The following is a 15,573-nucleotide window of genomic DNA, read 5'->3' as shown; positions in this document are numbered from 1 at the left end:
GCTATGCAACCATTCTAAGAAAATTCCTCTAAATCCTAAATTATATAATTTATCCATTATGAACGGTATAGTTAGGCAATCAAATGCACGCGATAAGTCGAAAAAGATACCAGCGACACATAGGCCATCATCCAACCATCTATAAGTTTTTTCAACAAATGACACAGCGGCGGTCTCAGTTGAGCAACCAGCCCTGAATCCGTGTTGACAACTTGTGATGATATCGAATTTATTCAAATAATTCAACATTCGCTTCAAAACTAATTTTTCAACAATTTTGGAACTAGCACTGACAATTGAGATTGGCCTGTAATTTACTATTTCATTTACATCATTTCGCTTATGTACTGGAATAACAGTGCTTATCTTCAGTGCAGATGGAAATATGCCGGTTGTAACTGACAAATTTATCAGGTGCGCAATATGACCCGCAACATACACTGCCGAAACCTTTAATATTCTTGAAGAGATGCAGTCGATACCAGCACTTTTTTTGTTTTTCAAGCAATTTATGGCACTTATGACTTCTTCCATAGCTACTGGTCGGAAGTAAAAGCTATGGGGCACCAAGTTAGATGTTGTGCACATGCGAGATATGTCATTTCCATAACATTGTTGCAAGCTAACATTTGCAATACTAGAAAAATATTCAGCGAAAGCCTCAGCAATCGCATGGGACCCCGAACAGACAGTTCCATGCAAATTGAGGGACATTACACTTTGATTTTGATTCCCCCTACCTGTTTCCCGGTTTACAATACCCCAGACAGCTTTGTTTTTGTTTGTCGAATTTTCTATCATATTTGCATAAAAGTTTGCTTTTGTGACTTTTAATAGTGAATTATAATGCTTTTTGAATTTTTTGTAAATCTCAAAAGAATCTTCGGATTTTAATTCAGAATGTAACCAGTGCAAATTTCTCAAATGTAGACTTGCCTGCCTAACTTCACGTGTTACCCAGCTTTTATTCGGGGAGGTTATGCGCCTGACTGGAAAACTCTCGTGAATCAAATGAGTAACAGTATTCAAGAATGCCACAAAACACGAATCTACATCGCCGCTCTTATAAATTTCATCAAAGCAAACCACAGAGAGGTCTGTCACGTATTTCATCATTTTATGTTCAGAAAACGATCTGATATATTTTTCATTAGACAGTTGACTGCTTGAAAATTTCTCTGGAATTTTGAAGACCACTGAGAGAACTTCATGATCACTGAGGTTTGCTTCAATTACTCTTGCCTCACAATAATTCAAGGCAATATTACTTAAAATATAATCTACTTTCGAGGATGATGTTCTTCCCGATATATTTGTAAATATTCTTGTAGCATCCTGTGATGTCACATGTAAATCAAAGCTGACAAGTACATCAAAAAATAATTTTCTTAAATTACATTCAGGTTTCAAAAAATCTATATTGAAGTCACCACAAACAATTAGGTTGTCTACAGACCCACAGCAAAATTGCAAAACAGCAGTGAACTTTCCTAGAAAATTTTCGAAATTTCCTGATGGCGGTCTATAAACACTGATAATCCCTATTTTCACACCCCGATACAGTACTTTCGCGCCACATACTTCGAAATGCATTTCATCCGAATATCTGGAAACCATCAAATTATTTACCTGAATGTCGCACTTCACATACAACACTGTACCGCCATGGATCCTATTGTGGCGACAGAAGAAATCAGCCTGCTGGTAGCCTGGAATCACCATCAGCTCGATGTTGTCAGAGCTGCACCAGTGTTCAGCGACACTAATGATATCAGCTTCCTCCTCAGACAGAAACACTTCAAGGTTATTCAGTTTGTTGGTGATACACTGGATATTTATTTGCATGATACTCAACTCAACCTTTGAGGAAACTCTTTCAGATTTAATCTCGTTTCATGCTTGCGTCGGCTGCGGATTTCGGCGTTGGAAAAAGTGATGGACGCTCACATTTTTCGGCCATCGAGATGCTTCAAGAGCTCTATCAAATTGACTCTTTGGTATAAGTACTTTGAATGATGCGTAACTCTCTGGATATTTAGATTTTAGGGCTTTACATTTCACATCAGCGAAGTTTGGTTTTAGAAAGGCCAAAAGTTTTTCAGGCGTAGTATCAGGCTTTAAGTTCGTTACATGAAGGGATTTATATTTTTCAATCCCTTCGATATCAGATGTTCCCGAAAAATTTCCCACTACCAAAGCCTGTCTAGAATCCTTTTTTTTCTTTCCACGAGTCACAGTCTGCCAATTCGTGTTCGATTTGGGTTCATTCACACTTTGATGAGATTCAAAATTGTATCCCTTATTACTAGCAATATCTGGAATTTTCGTTGTGCGCAGAGCATTATTTTCTTCAGATGAAGTGATAATCCGTTTAGTTACTTCTGTTTTATTGGCAGTTTCTTTCTTGCGATCTTTTGCTACCACATTTTTAGGTTCTCTGACATTACCTGTAACATACGTGTGAATTGCCGCGTTATCTATGATAATTTTATCGCCTCGTATGTTTACTATTTCTTTCAAATTAGATATCTCATTTTCTAGATAAGTGATCTTATCTTTCAATAATGAAGAATTCTCAATCAAAATTGAGTTTTTGACTTCTAATTCTTCTATGATTTTCAGAAGAAGATCCTGGTAGGTAGACTCACCAGAAATTTGTGTACCTCCAGACCCAGATTCGCCTGTTACACTCGCCAAATAGGTGTTGTTTTGACTTGGGAATGGAGTCAATAGATTTTCTCCGCAACATAATTTCAATCTCGAACCACATCTAGGATGATATACATTGGGACAGAGATTGCATTTAAAACCAACTTTTAATGATTGTTTACAAGAACCACACTTAAGCAACTCAGTTTGTAGAGCGTCGCTCGTACCAACCTTCTTGTTCGCGGACATGTTTAAGTTATTCAATGGAATTCAAATACGGTGAACGAGGTGACCACAGCAAAACGTTAACGTTTTTTCATTTTTTAAATCTGTGACAAGAATCTCATTCAAACACAAAAACCGTAAGGAAACAGATTCAATCAAATGTTATTGTCCAAGGAGTCTCTAAGCTTATCGAAAATCTCACCAGAAATGCATGTGTCAATTCACAATTTAGCTAGAATTGTCAAGTTCTCTAGGTGCCTACGTGATCTCGGGATTCAGGATTTTTATTTCGTTGGCCACTTTTCCATTTTTGTCGAATGCAATGCATGTGTTCAATTGAAAATAACCATTATCTTGTCCAGAAGATATTGAACACAGGACTGCGATGTAGGATCCAATAACGTATTCCTCTACTGATATCAGCAAATGGGAAGATAAATTAGTTTTTCGACAATTGAGCCCTTTTCAAAACTACTCGGGGTTATGTATCAAAGTATTCATCCTAGTATTCAGTTGTATTAATAATTTCAGAGGCGGATACTGCACTCGTTTTTCAATCGCAGATATATGTACCTATATGTTTGATAAAAAATTCGGGTCAAAATCGTTAATAACTAAATCATCAAATTTTCACCATCGTCCTTTACAATATTCCTAAAATTTCACAAGAATGTTTCATAGCATTCAGGACTGACGCTTACGTCGATTTTATGAGATTCCACCACATTTTCCGTGGTGTAAAATGTTTATCGTGATACAGAAACGTTACAAGAAGAAATGATGTCGAAAGAATAATGGAAGAATCACCAAGAAACCTACGTTGGCGTAATCCTCTATAGAGACTCGTATACCTAATATTGGGAGAAGGAATTTCATGCAGTATTTCGACTCGAATTGTAGGAACGATTTTTGTCTTTCGATGTCAAACTTGAAGTAATCCCAATTGCAACCAAGCCGTTCAATGTAATTCTGAAGAAATGAGAGAAGCATTGTCGTTAAGACAGAAGCTGTTGAACGCTCAATCATTCATGGCAAATAGATCCTTTAGTAGCCACATCGATTGATCTCCAAGTACGTAATTGGCGCATGAATAAATGAGCGCTCAAAAGTTCCTGACTGATTTTTCTATGGTTCAGACAACGTTATCAACACGAAATTTCGTACTAAACTTGGAAACGTGTTAAACACGCAAAACCTTAAATCGATCAGATCTGTTATCTCTGCTAAAATGTTCTAATGTTCTGCTAAAATTTTCTAAGCTTCTACGCCTTATTTTGATGAATATAGCATCGAAGTATTTCATATCCTTTTATTATTTGACGGAACAATGATTTTATTTGATATTTTATAGTATCCTTCTTGCATTGATAAAATAATTTGTTGTATGAAATACAATCTCATATACTTATTAATTTTATTAGCGAGAGAGTTAATTCAGTTCTATTTATATCGAAAGTTGAGCCCATACCGCTTATCATGCAATGTTTAATAGTTCTTCAACTTATGGATTGATAAACTGGGGCACGTCTATTCATATATCGAAAATATTCATGATTCAAAAACGAGCTATCAGAGCTTTGGCTGGAGTAGTACAACTGAAGAGCTATAAGAATTAGTTTATACAGTTCAATATATTGGCCCTGCCATCATGTGTAACATACTGTAATTTGATACATATTGAAGAAAATTCACAAAAATATACTACAAATGGAAACAACCATTCATATAATACTCGGAACAGGGTTGATATTAGAGCACCAAACCAAAGATTAGACATGACAAGGAGATGTAACTCATGCATATTATTATACAACTCACTGCTCCAATCAATGAAAAATGCAACTCTCGCCAATTTCAAAAGGAAACTGAAAAAATACCTCTCAGAGAATGCTTACTATGATGGATCTGACTTCAGCTTCACCGAATGACTATCGTTGATGTGGGCACTGCCTCTATGCATCTCTGTTTTTTTTACGTTTATATATTTACTCATTTATTTTGATTTGTTTTGTATCATATACAATCTTACTGAGTGACTATTGTCAATATATTGTCCCTATAGCTCTTTGTTTCAAATTTATATGTTTATATTCCTTATTCTGTGCTCGTATCGAATACAATTTTTTAATCAACAATTTACTGTTTCACGATAAAAGTGATATTTCAATTGTAATCTACATTCACTGATACTATTAACTTGTCATAGTACTAAGGTGTAATTATTTGACCAATAAGAAATCTAATCTAATCATCATGTAAAATTTGCAGTGTCTCCATCTGTGGCAAATATTGATAACATGACCCAAAGCAGAACATAAGAAAATCTCATGATGCTGAACTTTATCACAAAGAGCAACATGGAAACAGGCCATTTTCCCTTGAGAAAAAAACAGTCATGCACGAAATTGCATCAGATGGATTATTTGGCATTTCTCCCCCATCCCTTAGCCAGCGCCAAGCTATTTAAAGCTCTCGTTTCGACGTCAGCTAGACAACCTCCAGGGATGGAACACGGTAACTTCAGGGCCATCTGGTAAAATTCTCAAACGTTTTATATGGAAAAATGATCGTTTATTTTTATCTCTAGAGTTGCCGAATAAATTTTGTCCTTTTTCGGCCAGGAATTCATGGAAAGAACGGAAAAACCACAAGGGGTGCTATAAAAAAGGAAAAAAGTGGAGCGCATTACAGTGTTGGGAAACAAATCGAATTTTCCAATCCTACACCTCTTAAATAGTTTTTACCCTCTCCTGGCATATTTCCTCCATAACAATCTTGAAATTGCACTGAAAAAACTCAATATTACTTAACTGCTTCTCTGTCAAATAAGAGCGCTATAGAAAAAAAATATTGTTTTTTTTTTCAAAGTAACATTAAGGGTAGCCCACATAAAAACAGTCCAGCATAAAATTTCCATATGTATGAGTTTTTCCAGAAAACGACGAGACAGGTCAATTTTTATTCTCAGGAAAACATTTCGTGATTGCAAATTCGTTGGTGTACGACCATTCCCTTAAGCCGGAGAAGCAACCCCTTGAAAGCCATAACTGTAAAACGGCCATAACATCAAGGTTTTGCAATTTAAATTATAAATATACAGAGTGAGTTTTGAATATGAAACGCCTCTATTATCTCAGAAACAGATCGAACGATTTTTATAGATTTTGGTGGACAAGGATCTTGTCAAATGGCCGATATTATGGTGGTATTTACATTGTTGTCAGATTCTTTTTTATCCGGAATGAATATGAACTTTGTTATTTCGAATGGGCCAACCTATATATTTTTTCTTTTTTTTGCCGAAATCCTTATGAAATTATAAATATTTTTTATACGTAATGTCTTTTCAAATATTTATAGTGTCAATTTGAAAAGATACCACCTCAATAACTCGGCTCCCATGAATGATCAGACAAAATGCACAAAGAGATAAACTTTACTTCATAGAGGGACATTTTATACGGTAGCTCCTTATCAATTTGTATCAATCCTAAGAGCGTGATAACAGCAATCTCTTCAATTTTTAATGGAAAGGAGATTGAGTGAAACTTTGTTTTGAAGGTATTTTTGAATGATTTTTAAAAAATTTACTAGGCTTCACCCCTTTTCTGCGAATAAAATAGTTTTGAAAAAAAGCAATAGTTGCAATGAAAAAATTTTTACTATAGAAGATTTTCAAAATGTTCTCCATTATTTTGTAGCCAGATAAAATCTATTTTTTCCGTTCCTCACGTTTTGAAGAACTTGATTTCCTCAGTGTGTATTCTTATTTGCAATAATACTCTATATCAGTGTTGTTTTTCATATACAACCTTTGATTGTCACCAGAGGAAAAAATCTGAAGGTGTCGAATCTGCAATTGCTGAGTCTTCATCGGGTGCTCCTCTACAATAAAGCCTCTATTGCTGGGCTAGAGCTCTGTCTGTGGCAAACCCCGTAGAGGTTAAGGGTGGTGGCGCACATGGAATGAGATACTCAAATGCCTTCCCCAATTTAGGTTGATTCCATCAACTTCCCTACGCAATACTGCAGTATGCAAGCTCTCACTCGGGCTGGTAGTAGTGTGCCGTCTTAGAGTTATCGTCAAAGCTTTGATAGTTGATTTCGCTAGATGATTATCTATTTTCTTTGCTTTCTTAGTTCAGAAATGTCCATTGGGGCCAACGGACAGCTAGCAAGGGACCGCGCAGAAACATGGTGGCAGGGTATGTCGAGTAAATGTTTACAATATCATTCTCTCCTCCACACATGAATGGTATTCTGGTCCAAATTAAGGTCGCCTGGCAGCAGAAAATGTCACCGATGCTTCCGAACCAACGTTAATGTGCGACAGGGGAATATATATATCAAACACCATCAGCACAATCCCAATCCCATAATTAGTTTCCTCAAATAACCTAAACGAGTTATAGATATCATTCGCGCATGCGCATTAGAATCATAAGAAAGGCTCTATTTCCAGCTGTAATTTGATGTGCTATTTGTCTAAATAGGGCCAGTCGTTTCGGAGATATTCCGGTTTGGGTCTGCGCACGCGTACTGCTGGATTTCGTTTGGAAACGATGATGTTCAGTCTAAGCTTTCGATTGGTGGTATTATCTCTCCGATCGGTCCAACTGTTCTATATCTCTAGAATTTCAGTAAGCATACGCAATCTAAATAAATTATGGTGTGGGTCAGCGACAATCTTACATTTGTGCCTCTCGCTAGTCCTCCACATCAGGATCAACTGGATCTGGAGCATATGGATGAAAATATGTTGGGAATGCTCCTGGGAGGGATATTTTATTGTATTTCACTAGTCAGGCCATCTTGAACAGTTGTTATACCAATTTTCATTCAGGGGCATTATTATGGCTTGCCAGTGTATGCAGGTGCCCTTTATTTCGGACAATATTACCACGATGTTTTCATAGTCCGATGAAATTCCAATGAAAAAGTCAAAACAAATCGTTTTTGCATAGACCGTTATCAAGTCCAGGCACTTACATGAGAAATTCGCTGTGCACTTAATATTTTATATTGCGCCCTTCGCTGGGTCGATCTTCCTGGAACAAACACCATCGCACAGAAAAAGTCATGGAGCACACAATGGTGAAAACCTCACTGCACCCGGTGCCTCTTTGGGCACTAAAAAACACCATCCATGAACGGGTATTTGGATCGCAGCATCAGACTCACATTGAGAATACATTTCCACTCATAACTTTCTCTAGAGTCGACCGATTTCATTTTCACTGAAAAAATTATTTGTGTCATTCATTGTCGCAAATTAATTTCTCGCATATAATCGAATAAATCCTCCATCCTACAGTTGTTGGGCGACTTATTTTCAAGCGCAAGAGCAGGCGACAACTGTGACCATCCCCACTCAGCCATTGAAAGAGAACACTCGTTTATTCGATATTGTATCACGCAGATGTTTGGATTGTTATACTGTTCCACTGGACCATGAGTATTCTCTGGAATAACGCTGAATATCCCCTATATTTCAGAATGTTTTTTCCAAATCTGTATATCAGATCGTATTGTGGATCACACTATCATTTCATTGTTAGCATTTTTGATGTGGGTGGGTCTATGGACCCTCTAGCTGTGAAAGTGTCCTGATGGATTTTATACATGTTGTATGCTGCGAATTTCATCTAGTACAATGATGACTCCCAATATAATAAGTTATATAGAGCAAAAATGATGTGCACTAATGCTCTTGTTGGTAATAATCGATCCTTTAATCCTCCAGGATTTTTTAACACTTCCGGAAAGTCATGGAGCCATTCGAAAGAGGAGATAATACGTTAATTAACGATCTAACATCAACAGCTCATTATCCTCATTGCTTATAATTGAACCTGGTGCTTAGCATGATTTTAACCTGGTAGGGTGAGAATTAGTTGATAGGGGGTTCAATTAAATCAGTCTATTAAGGGAGGAATGGTGTTTATGTTGAAGAAGTGTAATAGTATAAAGTAGTAACTTGATTATGAACCCCGCTATTGCTTTTCGTTTGGTTTTCGCTCCTTGAATTTTCCTGATGCTTCAATTTAAGAGAAAATCTTGCGATCAGTTTCCTCCTTTAACCTCATCTACCTCTTTTTGTCACTAGACGTTTCGTGGCGTAATTCGAAAGACTATTCAAAATTGCATATTTGTTATAAAAGAATTTCCATTTCATTTTGAAACTTTAAATAAGGACAAACATTATTCAACCAATAGTGAATTGAACTATTCAAATTGAATTTAAAAATTTGTAACCAATTTGTCCATACAGAATGATACTTTAACAAATTTCAACAAAAGTTTATTGCACAATGCACATACATCAAAAAACTTTAATCAATATTCTTATTTTCGCTAAAGAAAAAACAACAATTATTGGGATCATTCAAATAAGGTTGAAAACCTGCAGTAATAATACAATATTTTTGAAATTTTCTTTCTCTGTCGTACGATTAATTTTCACTACAGAAAGATCTAGAGCGTTTTTCTCACCGCACCAAATATTTCTCCAGAAATATGTACTTCATTGATAAGGGATCTTCGGTGTTTGCTTCTGCATTAGAACTTGAACGCCATATTTCTTCAAAACTGTCCAACCTGCCTAGAATTCGCGAATAGGATTTCAAAAAAACACCTACTTTTGGTTGAGTATTTTAGTTTATTTTTTTCACACCCACAGACTGGACACTGCTTTTGTTCAGTCTGTGGGTGTGAAAAAACATGTCCACTGAATTCACAAAGTCCTTAGATCTCCCTTATACTGAACCCGAAGTAGGTGTTATTTTGAAATCCTATTGGCGAATTCTAGGCAGATTGGACAGTTTTGAAGAAATATGGCAGATGGCGTTCAAGTTCATCTTTTATTGGCCTCAAGTTCATATATTTGCTGAATATATCAAGCGTAATCACCATTGTAAGAGTAAAAACTTTTATCTTATATGCTTTCTGAACAACCAATATGCTACCTCGATCTTCGACAACATCTATTATTATAGCCACAAGCTCTTCTTCAATTCTACAACCTCCTTGATCGGCCATAATAAAAACATAATTCATCAAAAAATGTGGCTTATTTGAAGAGGTATTCAAAAAGTATTCAAACCCTCATTTTGTAAGCACCTCTGATTCCTTTGCATTGTTTCCTCTGAAATGTTGCTTCAAAAAAAATTTTGTTTGTTCACACCAAAGGCTTTTTTATTATCTCTTATTCATTCGATTATTTATTTCTTCTCATGAATAAACATTCGATTCAGTCACTTGTTGTATCAATTGTATTAAATATATTTGAAATATTTCGATATCTTTTTCTGGCATTACTTTTACCTATATAGAAAACAAGAATATTTTTGCAAAGATTAGTTTTTATTCAACTGTACAAAGAAATACTCATCATGGGAATGTCGTTTGTTCAGCTGAAGACAATATTTCCTAGGTTTTTAACATTCTACTGAATTAAAAAAGTCAAGTTGCAATCTATTTTCTCCCAAAGAAGAGAGCTACCTAGATGAAAAGGAGCTAACAAGAATAGCGCATTTAACTAATAAAAAAGTCGTAAGTAACTAAACTATTATTAACGGAATCTTTTTATGTTCGAATATTAATTGTAAATTCATCAACTGAGATCTTTGAGCTAAGGATTCCAGAGCATCCCAAAAATCAGATTGATGAGTATAGATACGTACATATTCTGTCATATTGAATAAATTCACAAATATGAGTTGAATTTGATTTTCTTAAATCATAATATTAGTAGTATAAAGCTAGTGACAACATCCAGTTGTTTTGTTAATCCAGAGGGAAGGTTTTGATTTGCAAGGTATCTAGGCTATAACTCCCTGAGATCTTGAGTAGCTTTGTGATCCATGAAGACCATCTTCTCAATGTCTTATAGCTCGCTTTGTTCTCGTTCAATATTACATTGTACATTGAGCAACGATCATGTTATGATGCTATTAATAATCATCACATTAGAGTATATGCTATTTTTTTCTACACCCGATAAATAATGAAGAACTATAAATATTATTAATATTTCTCCAGTCCATAAACCGTTGATACAGTTTCTCGTAAATTTTCTTAGTTTTTGGGGTAAAATATTTTGTGCAGCATTTTCTGCTTTCTCCGATATGTGTAGAAGAGTCGATGGTAATTCTTTTATATCGCTGATATCAGACATTTGGATAATATTATCGAAGTTTAGCTATATTCTATGAAAATTGAAAATCTTCTGATTTTGAGAGAGGGAACAATTAGATAGGACTCTAGGAGAAATGTAAAATGCACAGCATGCTTGATGAAAAATTCATGGGTTTCTATTGGTTAAAAATCTGTAGCGTTATGACATATCTGTATCATCATGGATCTTTATGAAATGGATTATGGGCATAGTGTAATATTATATTACGGGTATAGAAGAAATACATAATGTAACACAGCTTGAAATTGTTATTCCAAAATCTCAATCCTATCGTTTCTGTGGATCATTCTATTCCAACATTTTTCTTGAATTTTCTATGATCCTGATTATATGATCAGCTTGAAATTTTGCACGAAGCCTGTCAATATTTTATATCTTCTTATAAAATCTCAACTCGGTCAATTTAGTTGGATAGGAAATTAGTGTATTTTTTTCAGATTTTCTATCAATTATTCTGGTCAGATAATCAATATTTTTCCATTAAATCTATAGTAATAGAATTATGAAGGGCCATATTTATGGAACCCAAGTCGGATTCTGCCCATTAACGAACTCAACCACAGCATTCTAGATCCGAACTTACCCTGCAAATTCCAAGTTTGTCTTTCAGTTCGAGAGTTTTCGAGTTTGTGAGCTACGGAATCGAGGTTGAGTATAGATCAGTGAGCCAATCCTTTGAGACTATTCCGGTTGAAATTTGAAAAATATCGATATTTAAATCAAATGATGGAACGATCTATTTAGGAATCGAGCGCTCAAAAACAAAAATTGGAATTTTGAGTTTCCACCTAATACAGAGGACATCGATAAAATTGAATCAATCTACTGGCTCTTTCTTGCTAATCAGAGTTTATAATATCAAGTTTATTGATTGTAGATTGTGTAGGTACACCTTATTTCCTTGTTAGTATTCTCTAAGGGAACTATTCGGAAATCAGATATAACATATAATTCTCTTATAATATGTTATGTCCTACTCCTGCAAAGCTAGCGTTGGATGAGGTCAGTATCTGAATGAATGTTGTGTCTGTTATACTGCGTAGAGCTTCCTTGAAGTGTCAGTTATACAATGCACAGCTTCCTTGATGAGTAGCTCGGAAATTTGAATTGTTCGGAAAATATTTCTGACTAGATAAATTGACATATATAAGCAGGAGCTACCGACTCAATTTCAGTGATTTTGACGATATTTCTTCTACGTAAGGTTTGTAATTGATGATTTTTGTTTTTTTTTAACTTTGATTTTTTTTGTCAAAAAATTTGATTAGAATGAATGGGAGATGAATGAACGAATTTTTGTATTGATTGTGAGATCCCTTTCCTTTGATACGTGAACTGAAATTACCGGGCATTGGTACTTTTTCTCCATTGATGCAAATGACAAAGTGAAAATAAAACCGCAAACATTCAGACTTTATTTCATCAGAATCATACAAAAATCGATTCAAAAAACTTAGTCAAGTAATATAACGTTTTGTGCTATGGGCAACTGAAATTGTACTTCCAACCCAATTCAACAAATCGCAATGGAACTTTCAGATAAGAATTTATTTGTTGAGCACTTTGTACCTCATAGAGATCGAGGTATTCAGGTATATATTATGTAAGATGATAGATTTTTATATTTGTTCAATCTTAATGAATTGATACTTGAATTGAAAACAATAAAATTTTGAGAAGTATATACTTCAACAATATGAGTAAAACTAGAAAGCGAAGATTAAAGAGATGCATCCTTAGCAAGCCCAAAAATGCGGCCTGAGAGCACAAGAAGCCCCAAATCAGCTCCCCATGCGAAAGGAGGTTATCAACCGAATTTTCTCGACCTTTGCATGCAGCGCACTATCGATTGGTGCGCTGATCTAACACGTGGATACCTACAACCCCAACTTCATCCACCGGTCTACCGTGTGCATCCCCCAATAAGCAACCTATCCAGCACTTACCTGTGACACTGAGCAGCGACATCATGCGGTACAGGAAAATTGGACGTCGTCTTCAGCGACGCTCGGTCCAATGCACCACCAGGTCTCAAGCACTCACAGACACCAGAAGGAACAACCAGAATCGCCCTGTGGTCAGGCGGAACTTGCGACGAGACATATCCAGATCGGCACTTGTTTCACAACACGTGACGCCACAAGATCTTGCGAATAACTGGAGAGGACGCCATTATGCTACGTAGACGGATTTTCCGACCGATGCGCAGTGGTAGCCGTACGTCCGGAGGATGGAGGGTTGAAAGCTCGCTGAGGAAAGCGGCTTGGGAAATCGGTAAGTGGGAGGCGACGTCGATTTTCCGATAGGAGTGCTGCATTTGGGGTCTTTGGTCTTAGGTTTATTTTTAGACGGTGGAAGAGGTAATAAGCGCTCTGTTGGGGCAGTTGTAGCTATTTATTTAACTGTAGTTATTCAATTAAATACTCTTCTGGAAAAGAAATCTGGACATTTACGTTTTGCATATTTTTTTTGTAAGTGTTGAGCACCTTGAGTGGAGAAGAAGTAAACATAGAAAATGAAAGGCGAATATTTATAACAATGATACCTAACCTGATGAGCTCTATAATCATGGAAATATCGGGTGTTTCTTCTCCAATATTCTTCTTGAATTTTATATGGTACCTATGATACATTTTCTATGGTTGTAATAAACTCAAAATTTTATATTCAGGAATAATTATTGACATCCAAGGCGACTGTGGAAAATCGAAATTCGGTTGGTGATAGCGCAATCAGTAATATTTTCATTTTCAGAATTCATGTTCATATCAGAAATGCAATTGACAGGAGATATATATTTTGATTTTTGAATTTAGTTTGGTTTTTGTTATTTGTTTTGATCCAAGAAATTGCGAAAATAAAATAGAATAGAATATATCTTTATTTCTAAGTACTACAACAATAGCAAGAAGAAATAGTATCAATACAGATTCACAATCTATGAGCTACATGTTATTGAATTCATTCATATCATGGGGTTCTAAGTTAGTCAACATTTTATATATGACTTTTTTTAATTTTTTGAGAATGTTTCTTTACGTAGGTATATGTATAGGCAATCTATTCAATAGACTTAGACAAGAATAATGGTAGTTTTTCTCAGTGTGAGTTGGTGTTTAGGATATACGTAATGTGGATATCTACTTTCGTTTCTTCTTAAATTTACATTATTGATGAAGAATGTTTGTTTTGGAAAAAATTAAGCATTTCCTTAGACTGTGAGGATGTTATTGTTTCTGAACAAACCTCTACAAGATTCTCTATATTTGAGACCGAATATAATCCTCAGGACCTTCTGCTGAGTTGTGAAGATGTTGATGATGTTCCTATTAGATCCAAAAAAAATCATTCCATATCTCATTCTCGACTCAAAGTTGTCAAAATATTGTGTTCTCAAAGACGCCTTGCTTAGGTATTTGGATAATACCCTGATGGAATACTGAATTAAAGTAGTTATTGAGAGATTCTTTATGTTCATCCCATGTTAGGTATTCATCAAGTGTTATTCCTAAAAATTGAGTTGTTTTCTATAGCTCAAAGTTTGATTCTTTGATTTTAATTTCCTCTGGTATACTCTGCCTTGAATGATGAGTTCTGAAGCATATTATTGCGGTTTCCTCTGCATTAAGTTCCAATTTACCAGATGGTAACCACTGTTCTATCTCGACGAAAATATTTGCTGCGTTGGTCAATAACTTTTGGAAGTTTTCATCCTAAAGTAACAAATTTGTATCATCAGTAAACAAAATAATCAGTTGTCCCATATCAGTTATGCGTGTTAGATCTTTTATATACAACAAGAATAGAATGCATCCCAATATTCTTCCTTGTGGAATACCCCGTTTGATGTAGTTTTTGTCTGATTTTATTCCTTTACCTTTTCCACTATCAATACTTTCTGTTCCCTGTGCGTTAGGTAATACCTAAACCATTTTGATATATGTGCTCTTATTCCATATTGCTTCATTATTTCCAACCATACTTCATGATCATCAACACAGGCATATGCCTTCGAGAGATCGAAAAAGGGTTTAAAGATGTTCATTTTCCACGATTTTTTCTGATGAACTGACAAATAGCAGTATTTGTCGATTTACCTTTGACAGATCCATATTGGTTTTCACTCAGTGTATTGCACTTTGCCAAAAAAATTTATAAGTTTTTCCCCCATTGCTACCTCGAAGATTTTTGAAAGAGATGGCAATGGACTAATAGGCCTATAATTTCCAAGGTATCCTTTATCTTCTTTGTTGAATATTGGTTTAACTAATGGAATCTTAAGGTTTTCGGGAAATATACCATACTTAATTATCGTCATCTTCACTGCTGTTCTTATTTTTAAGTTTCCTGACTAATTCTTTGAGTTCTGCTGAAGTAATTGGGTTGCAGTCCATGCACTGTAAAACTGTTGTTATTGTAGTTTGTCAAGATGTTATCTATACAGGTTTGTGACGGTGTTATTCTTATGTTCTGGAAAATTGTTTGATGGGGGTTATGAAACT

The 15,573-nt window shown here is 35.4% G+C and overlaps 1 protein-coding gene across 1 annotated transcript in view; it reads right to left on the bottom strand.

Annotated features, from left to right (window-relative positions):
• The window catches only part of LOC123670744 (protein unc-13 homolog B), a 637,597-nt gene extending 624,165 nt beyond the window's left edge, over window positions 1-13,432 (bottom strand). The window contains exon 1 of the mRNA XM_045604288.1: window positions 13,018-13,432. Within this exon, the coding sequence (XP_045460244.1) occupies window positions 13,018-13,042 (25 nt within the window). The 5' untranslated portion in view covers window positions 13,043-13,432. The remainder of the gene's footprint in view (window positions 1-13,017) is intronic.
• Between the last annotated feature and the right edge of the window lie 2,141 nt (window positions 13,433-15,573).

Source organism: Harmonia axyridis, chromosome 1, assembly GCF_914767665.1.
Source record: "Harmonia axyridis chromosome 1, icHarAxyr1.1, whole genome shotgun sequence".
In the NCBI taxonomy this organism is placed as follows: Eukaryota; Metazoa; Arthropoda; class Insecta; order Coleoptera; family Coccinellidae; genus Harmonia; species Harmonia axyridis.
This window is presented reverse-complemented; position numbering and strand designations above follow the sequence as displayed.